This window comes from Mastomys coucha, unplaced genomic scaffold, assembly GCF_008632895.1.
Source record: "Mastomys coucha isolate ucsf_1 unplaced genomic scaffold, UCSF_Mcou_1 pScaffold9, whole genome shotgun sequence".
In the NCBI taxonomy this organism is placed as follows: Eukaryota; Metazoa; Chordata; class Mammalia; order Rodentia; family Muridae; genus Mastomys; species Mastomys coucha.
In genome coordinates, this window is record NW_022196915.1 from 2,843,782 (window position 1) to 2,858,864 (window position 15,083).

General features: G+C 40.7%; 1 protein-coding gene across 3 annotated transcripts in view; it reads right to left on the reverse strand.

Annotated features, from left to right (window-relative positions):
• The window catches only part of Rarb (retinoic acid receptor beta), a 632,162-nt gene that overhangs the window by 318,356 nt on the left and 298,723 nt on the right, over positions 1 to 15,083 (reverse strand). For all 3 annotated transcript variants that reach the window (XM_031361094.1, XM_031361095.1, XM_031361096.1), the window contains one exon: positions 6,162 to 6,611. In XM_031361094.1, the coding sequence (XP_031216954.1) occupies positions 6,162 to 6,339 (178 nt within the window). In that variant the 5' untranslated portion in view covers positions 6,340 to 6,611. The remainder of the gene's footprint in view (positions 1 to 6,161; positions 6,612 to 15,083) is intronic.

Here is a 15,083-nt window from a genome sequence, read left to right on the forward strand (position 1 = left end):
AGAGAGAGAGAGAGAGAGAGAGGTAGAAGGAGGAAAAATAAGAAGAGGGAAGGGAGAAAGAATAGAAATGGAACAGGTTTTCTAGATGTGCAAAAGTAACAGTTGCAGATGTGCAAGGTGGAATGTACAAATATACATAATCAACTACATCCTAAGATTGTGTCTAAGGATGAAGGATAAGGGATAGAGGCCAGGGCTAAGCAACAACATCATCAAGATTTGCCTATGTAAGGGAATGAGAAGCTACTGAGAATTCCAGACATGAGGATGACAAGTCAGGCAAAGAGATCACAGACTTGCAATAGGACTGTCAGGTATGCCAGTGCAGTTGCATTCAAGTCAACAAACAACCGATAACTATGGTGGCAAAGTCAATGCTCCAGTAATCCCTGAGATTCAAGCCTAAATGTGAACCTGGAATGGACAAGATACTGCTGGGTATACTCCTTCCAATATGGAAGATAAGAGAACCTGTAGAGCCTTAATGGGAAAACTTTAACATCAAGAGATATATGGGTACACTATAGAACATGCTGAGGCTGTGAAGTGCGATGGAAGTTTGCTATCCAATGCTAAGACAAAAAAAAATGCGAATGGGATAAGAGAAAGCCTCATTTTAACAAAATGGTAGCACACATGACCACAGCCTTGTATCTGCCGGATAAATCAACTCTGCAGCTCTCTGCAAAAGACCACATTTTGCAATACAGATCACCAACTCAAGTAAAGAAGACACATAAAACATCATTAGAGTCATGTTTTTATTTCTGTGAGACATAGAAGAATATGATGAAGATCATGCAGTCTTCCCTTTTCCAGTGCTAGAAGTTACCAGTCCCAGACTAATTTCTGAAAGCGTCATCTCAAACTACACAGAACAGTTGTTGATAGCTTGCCTAGCCTCTTAATAGCTCTGAGAAATGGCCAGAAGTCTTACATGTTCTTTGGTTGTGACAGCATAGCTCTGGTCTGAACACAGTACTTCCTAGTGTCCCTAGTTCTGTATCAGTCTTGTCCAGTATGCATGGACAGCTACCAGCACCCATCCCAGAAAATGTATCTCACTTTGATCATCTGCTTAGATCCTATTTCCAAATAAGGCACAGCCCAGACTAGACTAGACTAGGTCAGGGTGGCCATATTTTTCTGGGAAACACAATTCAATCCATAAGTCTTCACATTCTTTGGAGGTTTCTCATTGAAGATAGAATCCAATATGACACACAACTCCAACATGACACACACAGCTGAAAACCAGTCACTTTGATAGACCTGGGAAACACCATGAACATGTAGTAGTACATCACTCCTGGAACCCCTGACTTGATTCCTGTTGTGCATGTTTACTGGGCACATTCATAGGAAATGTGTCTCAGACAAAAGAAGATAAGACTAGGGTAAAGTGCACCAGAAGGCTGGGATCAACCTGTGAGGCTTAGACCATCAGTGTGCATGTACTTCAGAAAAGAGTTAGAAGCTTTGGGCCAAGGAACCAGTGGACACGAGTGAGCAACTTGTAATCTATCTAAGCTGCATATCCTCTTCATGAATGTCTCCTGTTATGTCCAGTCATAGCTAATTTTCAGACACACCGCCTGTCTTCCTGGAGATCTAGGGTGTTTAGGTGAATACAATATTTTGTGTTTGACAGGACAGTGCTTTCTAATCAGGGAAGAAAATAAAGAACTTTTAGTAGAAGACATTGGAACTAAACAGACCATTTTGTGAGAGAATCAGCCAAAATGCTCAGCACCATTGTCCAGCTTGAAGAACATATAAAAGAACACATGGGCACAATAAAACTGAGTAAGCATCCATGAAGGTAAAGAAAGCAAGACAGACAGAAAGCTACCCAACTTTTCCAGCAAGCCTGGAATCCGGCTTGTGAGTATCGCCTGGCAGACCACATCCTCTTCTCCCACTGGAAGGCTTTCTGCTCTGGTACTCTTACCAGGGGTTTCCTCCAACTCTCCCCAAGATGAAAAATGATAGCCACTTTCCTAGTAGTTTGTGGAGCAAAGGAGGCTTCAGAATCCCTGAGACATCTGTCATGTCTAAGGACCCCATGGTACATCATGGAAAGAGGTGCCTGTGTGCAGCTGAGGACCATCCAAAGGTTAGGCTGACCTCACTGGCTGACACACTGGGAAAGGCATGCGCTTTGTAGCTAGAAGATCTGCATTTGGAATTTGACTCCAACTCTAACTAGCTGTTAAACTTTGTACTCTCCCAAAGCTTCACGGTGTTTATCTGTGAAACAAGACTTCTACTAATGATCTGACAGCCATGCCAGGATTCTATTAAAACTATGGTGACTGCAGAGATTGATGCATGAGGCACTGGATGCTTGGGGATTTACCTTTTTATATAATATATGCTCCTTTTTATCGTCTTTCCTGTGCTCTAAGTTTACTGTGGCTTCAGAATGCAATGACCAGGGCATGTTCACACACTATTAATAGAGTCAAGGACATTTTAAGAACCAGAGTCTTAATATATATATATATCAATCTGTACTTGAGTTCTCAATTATCTTGCCTCAGCCTCCAAAGTCCAGTGATCAGGAGCATGTGCCAGCAGCCCTAAGAAAAGGCAACACTCTTAGATGTGAAAATAGGGAGACCATATTCAGACAGAGGTTCAGCACAGCTGGGGCTCTGGATAGGTCAGAGACAAATCTGAGAGTATGAGGAAGAAGCAGCACATCTGTAGCTGTTATGGAAAGTCTTCTTATTTGCTTTTCAAATCTTTCAATGGAAGATTCTGGAGTCTCTACAATCCCATACTGCTGCCAAGAACCTCATTTCAGAGGCAGGGGATTAATTATTTCCGTTTGAGCAGCAGATACAGACATAAACAGAGTATCAAAGAAACATCAAAAAGTCCCTCCATCACAGCCGACAGCCTCAGAGCAGCTGCCTGTCATGTATTCTACTCTATAGTAGCTGCCTTCACCACCCATGTATGTACAGTTGCTACATACGGATTATTCATGGCAGTAGGATATCTCTTGAGTTAATTTTAGGGTGTAAATAAAATTTTATGCTTATTTTATTCCAGAGAAAAATTAGTGGGTACCTCTTATAAGACTTAATTCTTCTTCTTTTAGGATCCAAAGCACAGATTTTAATAATATTCTCCCTCTCCCTGTTCCCTTCTTTCTCCTCCTTCCACTCCTCCTCCCTCTCCTTCTCCATCTCTCTTCTGTCTGTGAGGCAGTCTCACTATGCAGGCCTGAATGCTTTGGGACTCACTATTTATACCAGGCCACTAGCCTCAAACTCATGCAGATTTGACTGCCTTTGCCTCTCAAGTGCTTGGAAAGAGTTCTCGCATTAATGGCCAGTTCATAGACACTCTATTAACAGTGACTACTGCTGCTGAGTTTCTGAGGCTGGAGAGAGAAAGAAAGAGAGGGAGACAGAGAGAGATAGAGAAAGAGAGAGAGAGAGAGGGAGGGAGGGAGGGAGGGAAGGAGAGAGGGAGGGAGGGAGGGAAGGAGAGAGAGAGAGAGAGAGAGAGAGAGAGAGAGATTGAGGAGTGGTTAAGAATATTTGTTACTCTTATGGAGGACCTAGATCCAGCTCCCAGCACCCACAGGGTTGTTTGCAACCTCTTATAATTGTAGTTAAAGAAGATGCTCATGATTCATCCATTTCTGGTCTCTATGGGCACCTGCATACATGTTGTATATATATGTACATGAAGCCAATCACTCATATGCCTAAAAATCTTAATGAATTTCACCTAGGCAATTTTACTTGCTTTGACTGAAAGAAGTAAGAAAAAAAATAAAGCAAGGCATTGATGGGGTAAGAAGGAAGCCCAATTGGAAGCTTTTAGCCTGAACCTTTTCTATCTGCCCTTACTCAAGCTACTTTTCAAGTTGCATACATGCAGTATCTTCCTCCATGCCTCCTGAAAGCAAAACCAAGCATTCTCCTGTCAGTTATTAACCCTTTGTTTCCTTAAACTTCAAACCATCACCCTTCAAAGGTTGATTCCTATGCAACCAATAGCATCTCCAAGTTCTTAAAAGAATGCAATTGTAATGTGGCTCAAGCATAAAACAGATAGCAACAGCATTGTATGTATGTTATTAGCATACAAGGTAAAAAGGAGCCTCAGATATGATATGGCTCAGCTCTTACAGAGGTACCAACAGACTGAGACAGGGAACTTCACAGAAGTGAATGGCATAGGCATAGACCTGGGTTAAGTCTGGGATAGGCTTACTCATAGTTCCATGCCCCCACCCCCGCCGACTCCCACAGGGTCAGAATAACTTTTCCATAAAGGACAACAATACTTGAGGACTTGAGGGCTACAAAGCCTGCTCTAGGCAATATGTAAACATGACATTTTTATTTATAAAAACAGAAACCCACCTCTGAAGAACACTCTACCTGAGAGGCATCTGTAAGAAGTGAGGGTTGCATGACAGTGAACCTATACACCATCCAGGGCTGCTCACCAGCGTGCAATACCAATTGCTCTGCTCCATAAGTCATGTATGCACTGAACTTTCCATAGAATCTGGGTTGGAAGTAGCCTAAGGTTGCTGGAATTTATTGTTGGTTACCTTGGGGGCTCCAGGGAGCCTAAGAATGTCTGATCTGCTAGATTTGATCTTCCAGGATGGAAATCCTGTTTTCTTAATTTCTCAGTCACAACAACAAAATATACCATAAATGTAAGAATAGAATCCTGTTAGGATGTACTGTGTGTCAACCTGGCTGAGCTATGGAATTAGACTGTGAGGCTCTTGAGTGACTGCTAAGCATTAACGATCATTTTATATGCCCTTGTGCTCACTGAAGCTAACTCTGTAATATCATTTGATATTGAATGAACTTCCATAGTTTGATCTAGCACCTGCAACAATATGTTTTCAATACAGACATTCTTCAGCTTCTCCTGACAGCCTTGAAGCCATTTCAACTGCATCTACCTTCGATGTGAACTTTAAAAACATGAGAGACAGTTGCTGAGCATTTCAAAGACTTTATTCATCCTGTACTGAGGCCAGAAGCCTAAAACACTGGAGGATTAATCACAATCGGGTCATTCCAAGAAGGAAAATGAGTCAGCATTTAGAATGATTCTTCTGTAATGGTGACCCATACCCCTGGAATTTGTCACCAAATTCCAAATGTCTGTCTGTCTGTCACTCCCTGCTTATTTTGTTGGCTCCATCTCAATTTCAAGAGGACTCTTTATGTGGAGCAAACTTCCTGGTACTTGTGTGTGAGGAGGTTAGGGGGAAAGTTGAGCACAGTGAACAACACCAAAAAAGTTAAGGCAGTACTTCAACAGATAAACTTTTTAGAGCCAAACCAATATTTGGAGGGATTTGCTCAAAACCAGCAGGACATGAAGCATCAATAGGGAGGGCTAGGTTTAGCTCTAGCTGATTCTGCAACAGGAAGAACAAACACAGAATACGCAGTCCTGGTATCCACCGCAGCACCAGGAGCCAACACAGCCTCCATCTTCAAATAACAACTGCGCAAACTTCAAAGCTAGACAAGATCACTGGTATAGTGGCTAGGCCTTCAGACAGAACTCCTAAAAACTGTCCAAAATGAATACTTTTCACACGTGAGTCATATTAATCTTGAAGCAGTCTCAGAATACTTTTCCTTTCTCATGGGACTTTTTATGCATCAGGTAAGAAATGACCTTGGGTTAGAAGCAACTCAGCTGAGAACCCAAAGTCGTCAGGGACACAGAAAACCACCTGACAGGAGTGGACCCGTGCTCTGTGAACTGAGGACTACCAGCAGCATCGGTAACAGAATACCCGAGATGGAATCTCACAAGTGAGACTCCAGCTTCAGGAGGGCCAATGGCTTTTACCTAGAATTGTCCCTTACTCGAAGTGCACACTCCAGTGGTCAGTTTCTTCAGGAATCGCTTCCTGCTCTGCTGAGCAGCTTTTGTCCCACCCGTTATAAACCAGAGCAAGTGTATTGGCTGCTTAGCATACGCCAAAACCTAAAGGCCATCTTTTATGTCACCCCTTACCATCACCACATGTTCATTGTTTTTTCCCACAAAATTACAGGTAGAATTTTAGACAGAGGGAAACCAACATAATTGAACAGAGCCTGTCCACCATACTGTGTGAGTTTGCCAGGGCAAAGGCCTTGAGTACTTACTGGCTGGTGATGGGGTGCTGCATCCACTGGGAGGTGGGTGGCCGTGGAGCCCATGGAGTGGAGGCAGGGAGAGTCCTCCGATGACAGGTGGGAACAGTAACGGGTAGGGTGCAGCTGGGTAGTGAGTCATGTGTCCACGCACTGCCGGGACTGGGCATGCGTGGCTGCTGGTGCTCATGCTTTTGGCTTCACTGAAGGACAAGTGCTCCAGGGCAGACACACATTACTACAGGTCCAGAACTACACGGAGGGAGGCAGGTGTGGGCAAACAGGTTCAATACGGTCCTGTCCAAAGCAAGCAGGTTCACCTTCTGACCTGGCTTCCTCCCAGCAGGGGCTCTCTGTCTCCCATTTTGCTTTGCGGGTAACAGGAAGGATGCCGGTGTTGACCAGCTGCTCAGTTTAGGATTCTGGGGCAGTGGTCATCTTCAAATTCCAGGGCTGTTAATCCTGTCAGAATACAAACAGGCAGATATATCACAAATCTAAGGGATTTCTCATTTTATTAAGTTATTGTGCAAAAAATATTATGAATGATTTAGACCTTCAAATTCCTTCTTTTCTCCACACATTTACAATTTTGTGGTTTTGGTTTTTCAAATTCAAGCCGTATAAGAAAGGCTAAAACATCTACATATAATTTTGTCCTAACTGATCGTCCTCTAGTAAATAGCAGTTCCATTCTGAACTCTGTTCCCTGTAACACAACTCTCTGTGCCTCATGTTTCTCCATAGCCACAGAGAAACATCTATTTCCTGTCCCTCTACTTACAGTATGTCTCTTGTTTGCATCTACTCTTCAAGCCCTTAGTAACTGAGAGTGAACTGGCATCTAGTAAACATTTTCTGAATGAATATGATCATGTTATTCAGGAAAATTGATTGTTTGATGCAGTCTAGCCTATGGGCCTCCAAGCTTGTACATATTGTACAAGAACAATTTTGGATTTCACTGTGTCCATGTGGGATGGAACCCTAGCAGCAAAATATAACTGCAGGAGAAAGCTCAATTTTAATATGAAGAAAAGTCAGGAACCGTTGCAGTGGAACATTTAAATCAGTTCCTTATTGTCAACATGCTTACAAGAATAGTATCAAGGTAAACAACACTAAGAATGTTTCAAGAAGCCACAGGAACTCATATTCTATGTTTATCTAAGTCACATATGAAGTAATGCCACCTGGGGGTGACAATGCTCCCTGAGAGCCACAGACTATCTAGCAAAATCTCCAGCTCCAGACATGAGAGACCTCTGGAGTTATTTGGCAGGAGAGTTCAAGACTCCCAAAATAATACAACAAATTGCCACTGCCTTTAATTGCCATCCAGTATTTTCAGGTAAGTTGCTACTTCTGAAGACACCATGCACTTCTGACACCAGGTCTTGAGGCATTAAGCTGGGATTCTTTTGAAAGCCACATGCCAGGGTATGAGCTTTCATGGTACTAGAAAGGGCTGTGTAAGCTGTCAATGGAGAAAACAATCAATACTCCTACCTAGATGTGACATCTACAAACCACGATGATGAGAAACATGACAAGATGTCCTCAAAGGTACAACAGTGGCATTTATGTCTTGGCTTAACCAACAACTGTATCATTGGACTTAAGGCTCACTCAATAGAAATGGATTCATTCATGTTACTGTAAATCTAGCCAGCCACATGTACAGGATAACCTATTATTGCCATTTTCCTAAACCAGTATAATTTCTGTATGCATTCTAAATACTTATCCTTATACTCACATTTAAGAGTAGCCCTCATTATGCATCACAAAGCCTTCCTTTTGAAGAAGACAGTCTTACAGAAACCCAGACTATTCAAAACTGCAGAGAATAACTGACCATATTGTGCCTAACCCTAACACACCTATAACAATTCTTCTATTGAAGGTTCAGTGAACCATCAAAGAGGGGACAGAAAGCCTGGAAGAGAAGGAGGACTGGAAGTTTTCTGTAAGGTTATATCTTCTATATAAAACAAAGAAGAAGTTACAAATATGAAATCTCAACAATATGAATTCCCTAAACAAGATCTGTACAATGACAATACTAGTTTATATGCCAATAATGATCAGAGAGATCTCATAACACCTCACCCATAGATGAAGAGCTACAACAATTTTTGCCCAGGGATGTGCCACCTAAGTATTTGCCTAATACCAAATGGATGCTCAGCCTTAGAAACATGCATATAATCAGCACTGAATAGACTCAGCAGGTTGTATTGAATATCCGTATATGTGGACATATATAGCACAGACAAAGAGAAAAATCCATTATATAAATATTTTTAAAGTATGTCTACACTACCTTCTAAGTTCTGTATCTTGTATTTAGCTATTTAACATGGATAGCTACACTGAAAAAATTAACCCATTAATTCATCTCTCTCTTGCTCTATATCCATCCCTTCATTCCTCCATCTATGCATCTACTATCCCTCCCTCAATTCTACCCATTCATTTCTCATCCCTCCCTACTCCAACACTCACTCATTCATTACTATTTCCCTTCCTCCATCCCTCACTCACTCACCCATCAGTCTAAGCAAACTGTTATGTGTTAGGTACAAGTGTAACACCACAAATTGTGATATGGTCCCTGGTCCCTGTAATCAGAAGGATTTACAACCCTGAGAGAAGTTGCATGCGTAATGAGGGCTCAATCACCCAGCCTTTCCAAAGCATATTCCACAAGTTCTCTACCTAGGATTCATTAGGAGAGAATGGGAGAAGTCTCACTTCTATTCTCAGTACTGACTGCATACTTCATATAATTACCTTTGCCATGGAACCACATCGAGAAGGAACTTCCAAACTCTGGAGCTCACTGGTTGACAAATTCTGAACTCAGACCCTGGATCAGTTGTACAGGGCAGAGCCAGATGCCCAGGTTCAATTGTGATTATTGACTTTGGGGAAATGATTTTAAGTCTCAATATAGAAGGCTTTTAAAAGGGTGTAAAATGGGAATAATTAAAGAATTTACTTCAGAGGCTCACTGAAAAGATGAAGTGGGATCCTGCTACAGATGAACAATGCCCGATTTATAGTAAGCATGGTGAAGGTTCATGTTAAACACACATATTGTCTCATTAAGTAGTGTGTTTCTGAGAACAAGCTTACTGGAAAGACTGGGGACTTTGGGTTGGGGGAGAAGGAGAGTATCACAGAAGAGAACCAAAAGAGAGAAAGATGGAATGTGGATAAAGGAAAAACTGTAACCTGTGCATCCTCCTGAGCATTCATGGACCCCCAAATGCCCTAGTCAGTAACTTCTGTGTCTTTACCACATGCCTGATCCTGAGGTATAAGCTCTGAGCTTTGAGACTCTGAACAATCAGAGTTTAAACACCTTTTCCCATATCCCACACATTCAGCAGAGCCAGAACTTCAAACTGGCTTGAATGGTGGTCCCTCCTCTGCTCACTCTGCCCTGCGTAGAGCTTGTACACTTAGTAGATTGCATACTGCACCAATCGCCATCCTTACAAGAAAGAATCCAAGCATAGGTATGATATTAACCTTTCTCCTCGCTCAGAAGCTAGCCTCAATCTCTGGCCCTTCTGTACTCAAATGGGCACCGTCCACGGGGAAAGTCCAAAGTCCTTGGGTCTTAGCACCCTCTGAGCCCTAAAGAAGAGGCTGTGCTTCCACTTGCTTTATGAACATTAACCATAAAATGATGCATCATCCAAAAATGTCACCATCTCTTGAAACCCTGAGCTGTAGCTTGTCTCTGATGAAAAGGGAGTGGGCTGCACCATAACTTTAGCAGAGCTAAATGCTTTGGGTGTTTTCTCTTCTCCATCTCACATCTTTAATACTTTTATTTTACAGTTTGTAGCAAATTCATTAGATAATAAAGCAGTACCATTTAGTATTTGCTGCATTTCCAGTCGATTTGATTTTGAAATCCCACACAAAGCTCAGCATTGTTACAGCGGGTCTTTTCTCTCTCCATCTGACAAACTAGCTCATTAACTGCTAGAGCTGACAGTTTAGCAAACTCGCCCCCGCAGGGCACAATTCTCTGATTTTTTAAAAAAGCTCTACACACACACACACACACACACACACACACACACACACACACCAACCAGGAACTGTAGCTACCCACTATAATCTCCACTCTCTGCTTTCAGATCCTCAAGATTGCCAGCATCTTGCATGCCTGTGTAACAACTTGGAAGATTAAAAAAATAATAATAATAAAACAATGCTAACAGCAGAATAACTTATGCTAATAAGAAAAGGAAGCAATTCTGTGTTGGAAAAGTCTTGCTTGTTGGTGGGCTGTGTGAAAAGTCCCCATCTGCCCACATGTATGACTGATGAAGCTATTCCTAGTGGCAAATGTCCTTTGTTTCAGGGTTGTGGAGACAAAGATGGTCACTGGTATTAATACACTTTTTCCCTTCATGCCTGACTTCAGTCCAAGCTCATTTGTGTTCTTTTCTTCCCCACCTGAGGCAAAACGCAGAAGAGCAGGATGAGGAGGGGAAAAGGAAGATGGGCCAAAAGGTCTCAGGTCCATTATGAAGGAGCTTCTGTGGGATCAATTTTATCATCCATGAAAGGGCCAGGAGAGGAGGAGCAGGGGTAGAGTGTAAATCCAAACTCTGATAGCCAGAAAACAAGTCTTTTACCGAAACATACTAACTGAAAAACAGTTTAATTCACTTTATTTTTTTAAAGTAATCTTAAATATTTATTTTCACAATTTAAACTGATCTGCTGTAGTGTGTGCTGGAGAAGATACATGGGTTTGCCCACAATCTGTGTGATACCATGTATAGTGACAGGCTTTGCCATTTTAACATCCGTCCTGCATCTGTGACATCTTTTAATTACATTTCCTGGCAAGTTTATTGTCAACTCAACACAAGTTAGAGTTATCTAAGAGGGAATCACAATTGAGAGAAAGCTTCTGTAATAGTCTCCTCTAGGCAATCCTGTGGGGCTTTTATAAATTAGTGATTGCCATGGGATGGCTGGTCCCATTGTGGGTGGTGCCTCCACTGGAAAGGTGTTCATGGGGTATATGGGAAAGCAGGCTGAACAAGCCAGTAAGCAGCTTTCGTCTGTGGCTTCTGCTTCAGCTCCTGCCTCCAGCTTTCTGCCTTGAATTCCTGCTCTGACTTGCCTGAATGAGGAACAATGATGAGTCCATATAAGCAGAAATAAGCCCTTTTCTCTCTAAGTTGCTCACAGTCATAGTGTTTTATGACAGCAATAAAAGTCTCAACTAAGACATTAATGAACACAGTATGTTTCGTCTGATCTAATTAATACTTTTGTTATAATGAAAATTCATTTAAAATGGCAGTTTTCATCTCTTACATCTTTTCTTTTATCATAGGTTTGTTTTGTGTTCAATATCACTTAAAGTTGCATGCATACTTCCAACTTTAGACTTCCCATCATTTAAACTACATTTTGTAACACACTAAGTACTCACAATGTTTTAAAATCCAACAGTTCCTATAGACAAATGGTTTTCAGAGTGTGTTCCTGAGCTGATAGTGTTAACAGTCCCCTGGACATTTATGAAAACTGGCAAGGTCAGATAGCTAGAAAAAAAAATCATCCTGAGTGAGGTAACTTAGACCCCCAAAAGGCAAATATAGATGTATTCAATTACATATTGATGTGAGCTGCTAAGTCTTGAATAAGCAAGCTACAGTCTATAAAACTACAGAGGTTAGGTACAGAGTTAAGGGGCTGGGCATAGAGTTGAGTCACCCAAGGAAGGAGAAATAGAATAGATAGCTATAGATGGACTGGAGGAGGGGGATTGGAACATGAGGAACAAATGGGGAGAGGGAAAAATGAAGGAGCAGATGAGGGAGGCAACACAGAGAAAGCCAGCTAAAACTAAGGGTCATCTGAGGTGTCATATCTATATTTTTATCTAATCTCTCTATTTCTACCTCTCTGTGTCTCTGTCTCTGTGTCTCTGTCTCTGTCTCTGTCTCTCTGTCTCTCTCTCTCTCTCTCTCTCTGTCTCTCTCTGTATGTGTGTGTGTAACCTCAACAGAATCAAACAGAATCCCAACTGATTATCTCTTATTACTAAAGGAAACCTCATGTCCCAGGAATAGGTTATAGGTAATCAAATTTTAGGTAGCCCTATGGGAACTTCCAAACAATACAGGCTACTTTAAAAGCTAATGCTTATTCTACACAAACTAATGGGAAGGTCCTATTGCTGAAGATAACATCTACACTACTCATTGAAAATGACAAGTTGAGTGTCTGCCTACCTGGAGCCTTTGTCCTTACTGACTAGTGTTCAGAATACTGAAAGGTACTTTGAATGCCACCAAAATAGAAAAGTAAACATCAACCCAGCTACAAACTGTTTGATCTATAGTGGTGACCTTCCTGCACAATACATTGCTGGAATAGTAGCACAAATTTTGTAGTAGTAACCAACTGAAAGGGTTTAAGACCCACTCTATGAGATAGAATCTATTCCTGACACTGATAAGCCAGACACATAGGGGAAAACCAAATATTACTGCTCTGCTCAGGGCCTGTAGCAATAAAATGACTGAAAACAACATTCTGGTCTATCCATAGATAAGTGTCTCAGTTAGTTATCAGAGAAGATTTTTCCTGCAGTAGATAGGATCTGGTAAGAGAGGATTTAATGCAGAAATCCAGATGGATAATATTCAGAGAGTGAGAGACCTTGGAACACTCAGTCCTAAATGGGTTGATTCCATCAAATCTCTCTTCCCAAAGCTCAGGGAACTCTGCAGAAGAGGAGGCAGAAAGATTGTAAAAGTTGGAAGGAATGGGGGATACCAAGAAACAATGAAATCTGAACATAGCAGGACACATGAAGATATGTAAAAAGTATAGTAGCTTAGATGCTCATAAAGACTGAAGCAGCATGCACAGGGCCTGCATGGGTCTGGTGCTGAGTAGATCAAAGAGACAGAAACCCTTATCCCTAGCCCAGTAACTAGCTCCTACTGATACTCACCTGCAAATGACAAATTAATTTTTTTCCAACAGAAGTTCAATGGGAAAACAAACAGCTCTTAATGGCAAAGCCCATGCCCAGTAGTTGTTAGGCAACACAAAACAAAACCATGGCGATTTGGGATGTTCTGTCTCATAATGCTTTGTCAGACTCTTTCTCTCTCTCTCTCTCTCTCTCTCTCTCTCTCTCTCTCTCTCTCTCTCTCTCTCTCTCTCTCCCTCTCTCTCTCTTTCTCTCTCTCTTTCTCTCTCTCTCTCTCATAGGGTCTTTGCAAATATATTGTGGCTTCTCATCTTTTGTTTCTATGAGATTTCTCTGTATGTCTGTCTATATGTGTTACTTTAACTCTTTCTTTGGCTCTTTTTATTCTGTTTGTCTTATTCTAGTTCGTTTGTTTTTATCTAATTGTATTTATTATGATTATTAGATGCATGTTTGGAGAAGGAAATCAGAGTGTGGATTTGAGTAGGTGGGGAAGTGGGAGGACCTGAGAGGAGCTGGGGAGGATAAACTATAACCAGGATATATTTTACTAAGAAAAAAAAATCTATTTTCAATAATAAAAAAACAAAACTCAAAAACTTGACAATGTCTCAGCATCAACTGAGGCCTGGAAAACCATAACCTTTCAGTGAGCTTTGTTTATATTTTTTTTTTGTATCTGTGAATAGACCTTTCCTAATTTTCTAACAGTCTCTTATAAAGACTTGTCACAAGATGAACAAGGTCTACAGGTAAAGACATTTATCTTGCCCAGAGCAAGCAAACAGCTGGCAAGCTGTTTTCTAGTATCCTGTGGATTTCTATGTAGGGCTTCTTTCTTCCACTAATGTTCCCAGGTCTCATGTCTTCTTCTTTCTTCTGCTTCTTCATCATTTGGGTACATTTCTTTTTAAGAAATTTATTTTATTTTTTTATGAAAAACTATATATGTTAAGTGAATCTTTAAACATTTGAATGTCATAAAATATTCTATATTGGGCCTTACATGTGATAGTTTGGGTAGGTATAAAATCACCAAATAAGTAGCATTTTTTTAAGGAGAATTTCACATGTGCAGTTACCCAACCTTATCTTAATTTGAAAAGTTCAATATTATCCCAATTTTCAATCCTTAATACATGTATTTTTTCTGAAAACCTTTACATTCATCTTTTTATTCATAATAGATATACAATTTATACAACACAGTATGCATTTAGCATCAATGTCTGACCTACTGACTCCTATTCTCTTCTTAAGGTAAATTTTGCTTTATGGTTCACTGGATGATAATATCCTTAACTTCTATGTTTTCTCTCTAGATATTTTATTTACATTTTTACCCATTTGAATGAATTCTCAAATTTTTTACGTATTTACTTTCTGTTTTTATCGCATCTATTTAGGTGCCTGTTTGAAAGTTTTTGCTACCTTTAACTTTTACTATTATACTTTATATATTTCTATTTAACTATCTTTAACATGTAAGAGTTTTTTGTTCTTTTTTCTTTTCATTATCATAACTACCATATCTCTTTTGGATATCTTTTAGAATATAAAGAATCATTCTACTTCCCAGTTAGGTGTACGAGTCCCTAATCTAGTACTTTGGGATTGAGATAAGAGGGATAGAGAGTTTAAGTCTAATCTACTTTATTAAGACCCTTTTTTAATTTAATTTTTTTTTTACTTATTCACTTATTTCCTCTGAGCAGGTGGGGGTCTCCTGGGTATTTCCCCACCCTGGCACTTCAAGTCTCTATGAGGCTAGGCTCTTTCTCTCCTACTGATACCAGACAAGGCAGCCAACCTAGAAGAACATATCCCACATACAGGTAACAGGTTTGGAATAGCCCCCATTCCAGTTGTTTGGGACACATATAAAAACCAAGCTACAAATGTTCCAGGAGACCTAGGTCCAGCTAACATATGTTTTTTGGTTG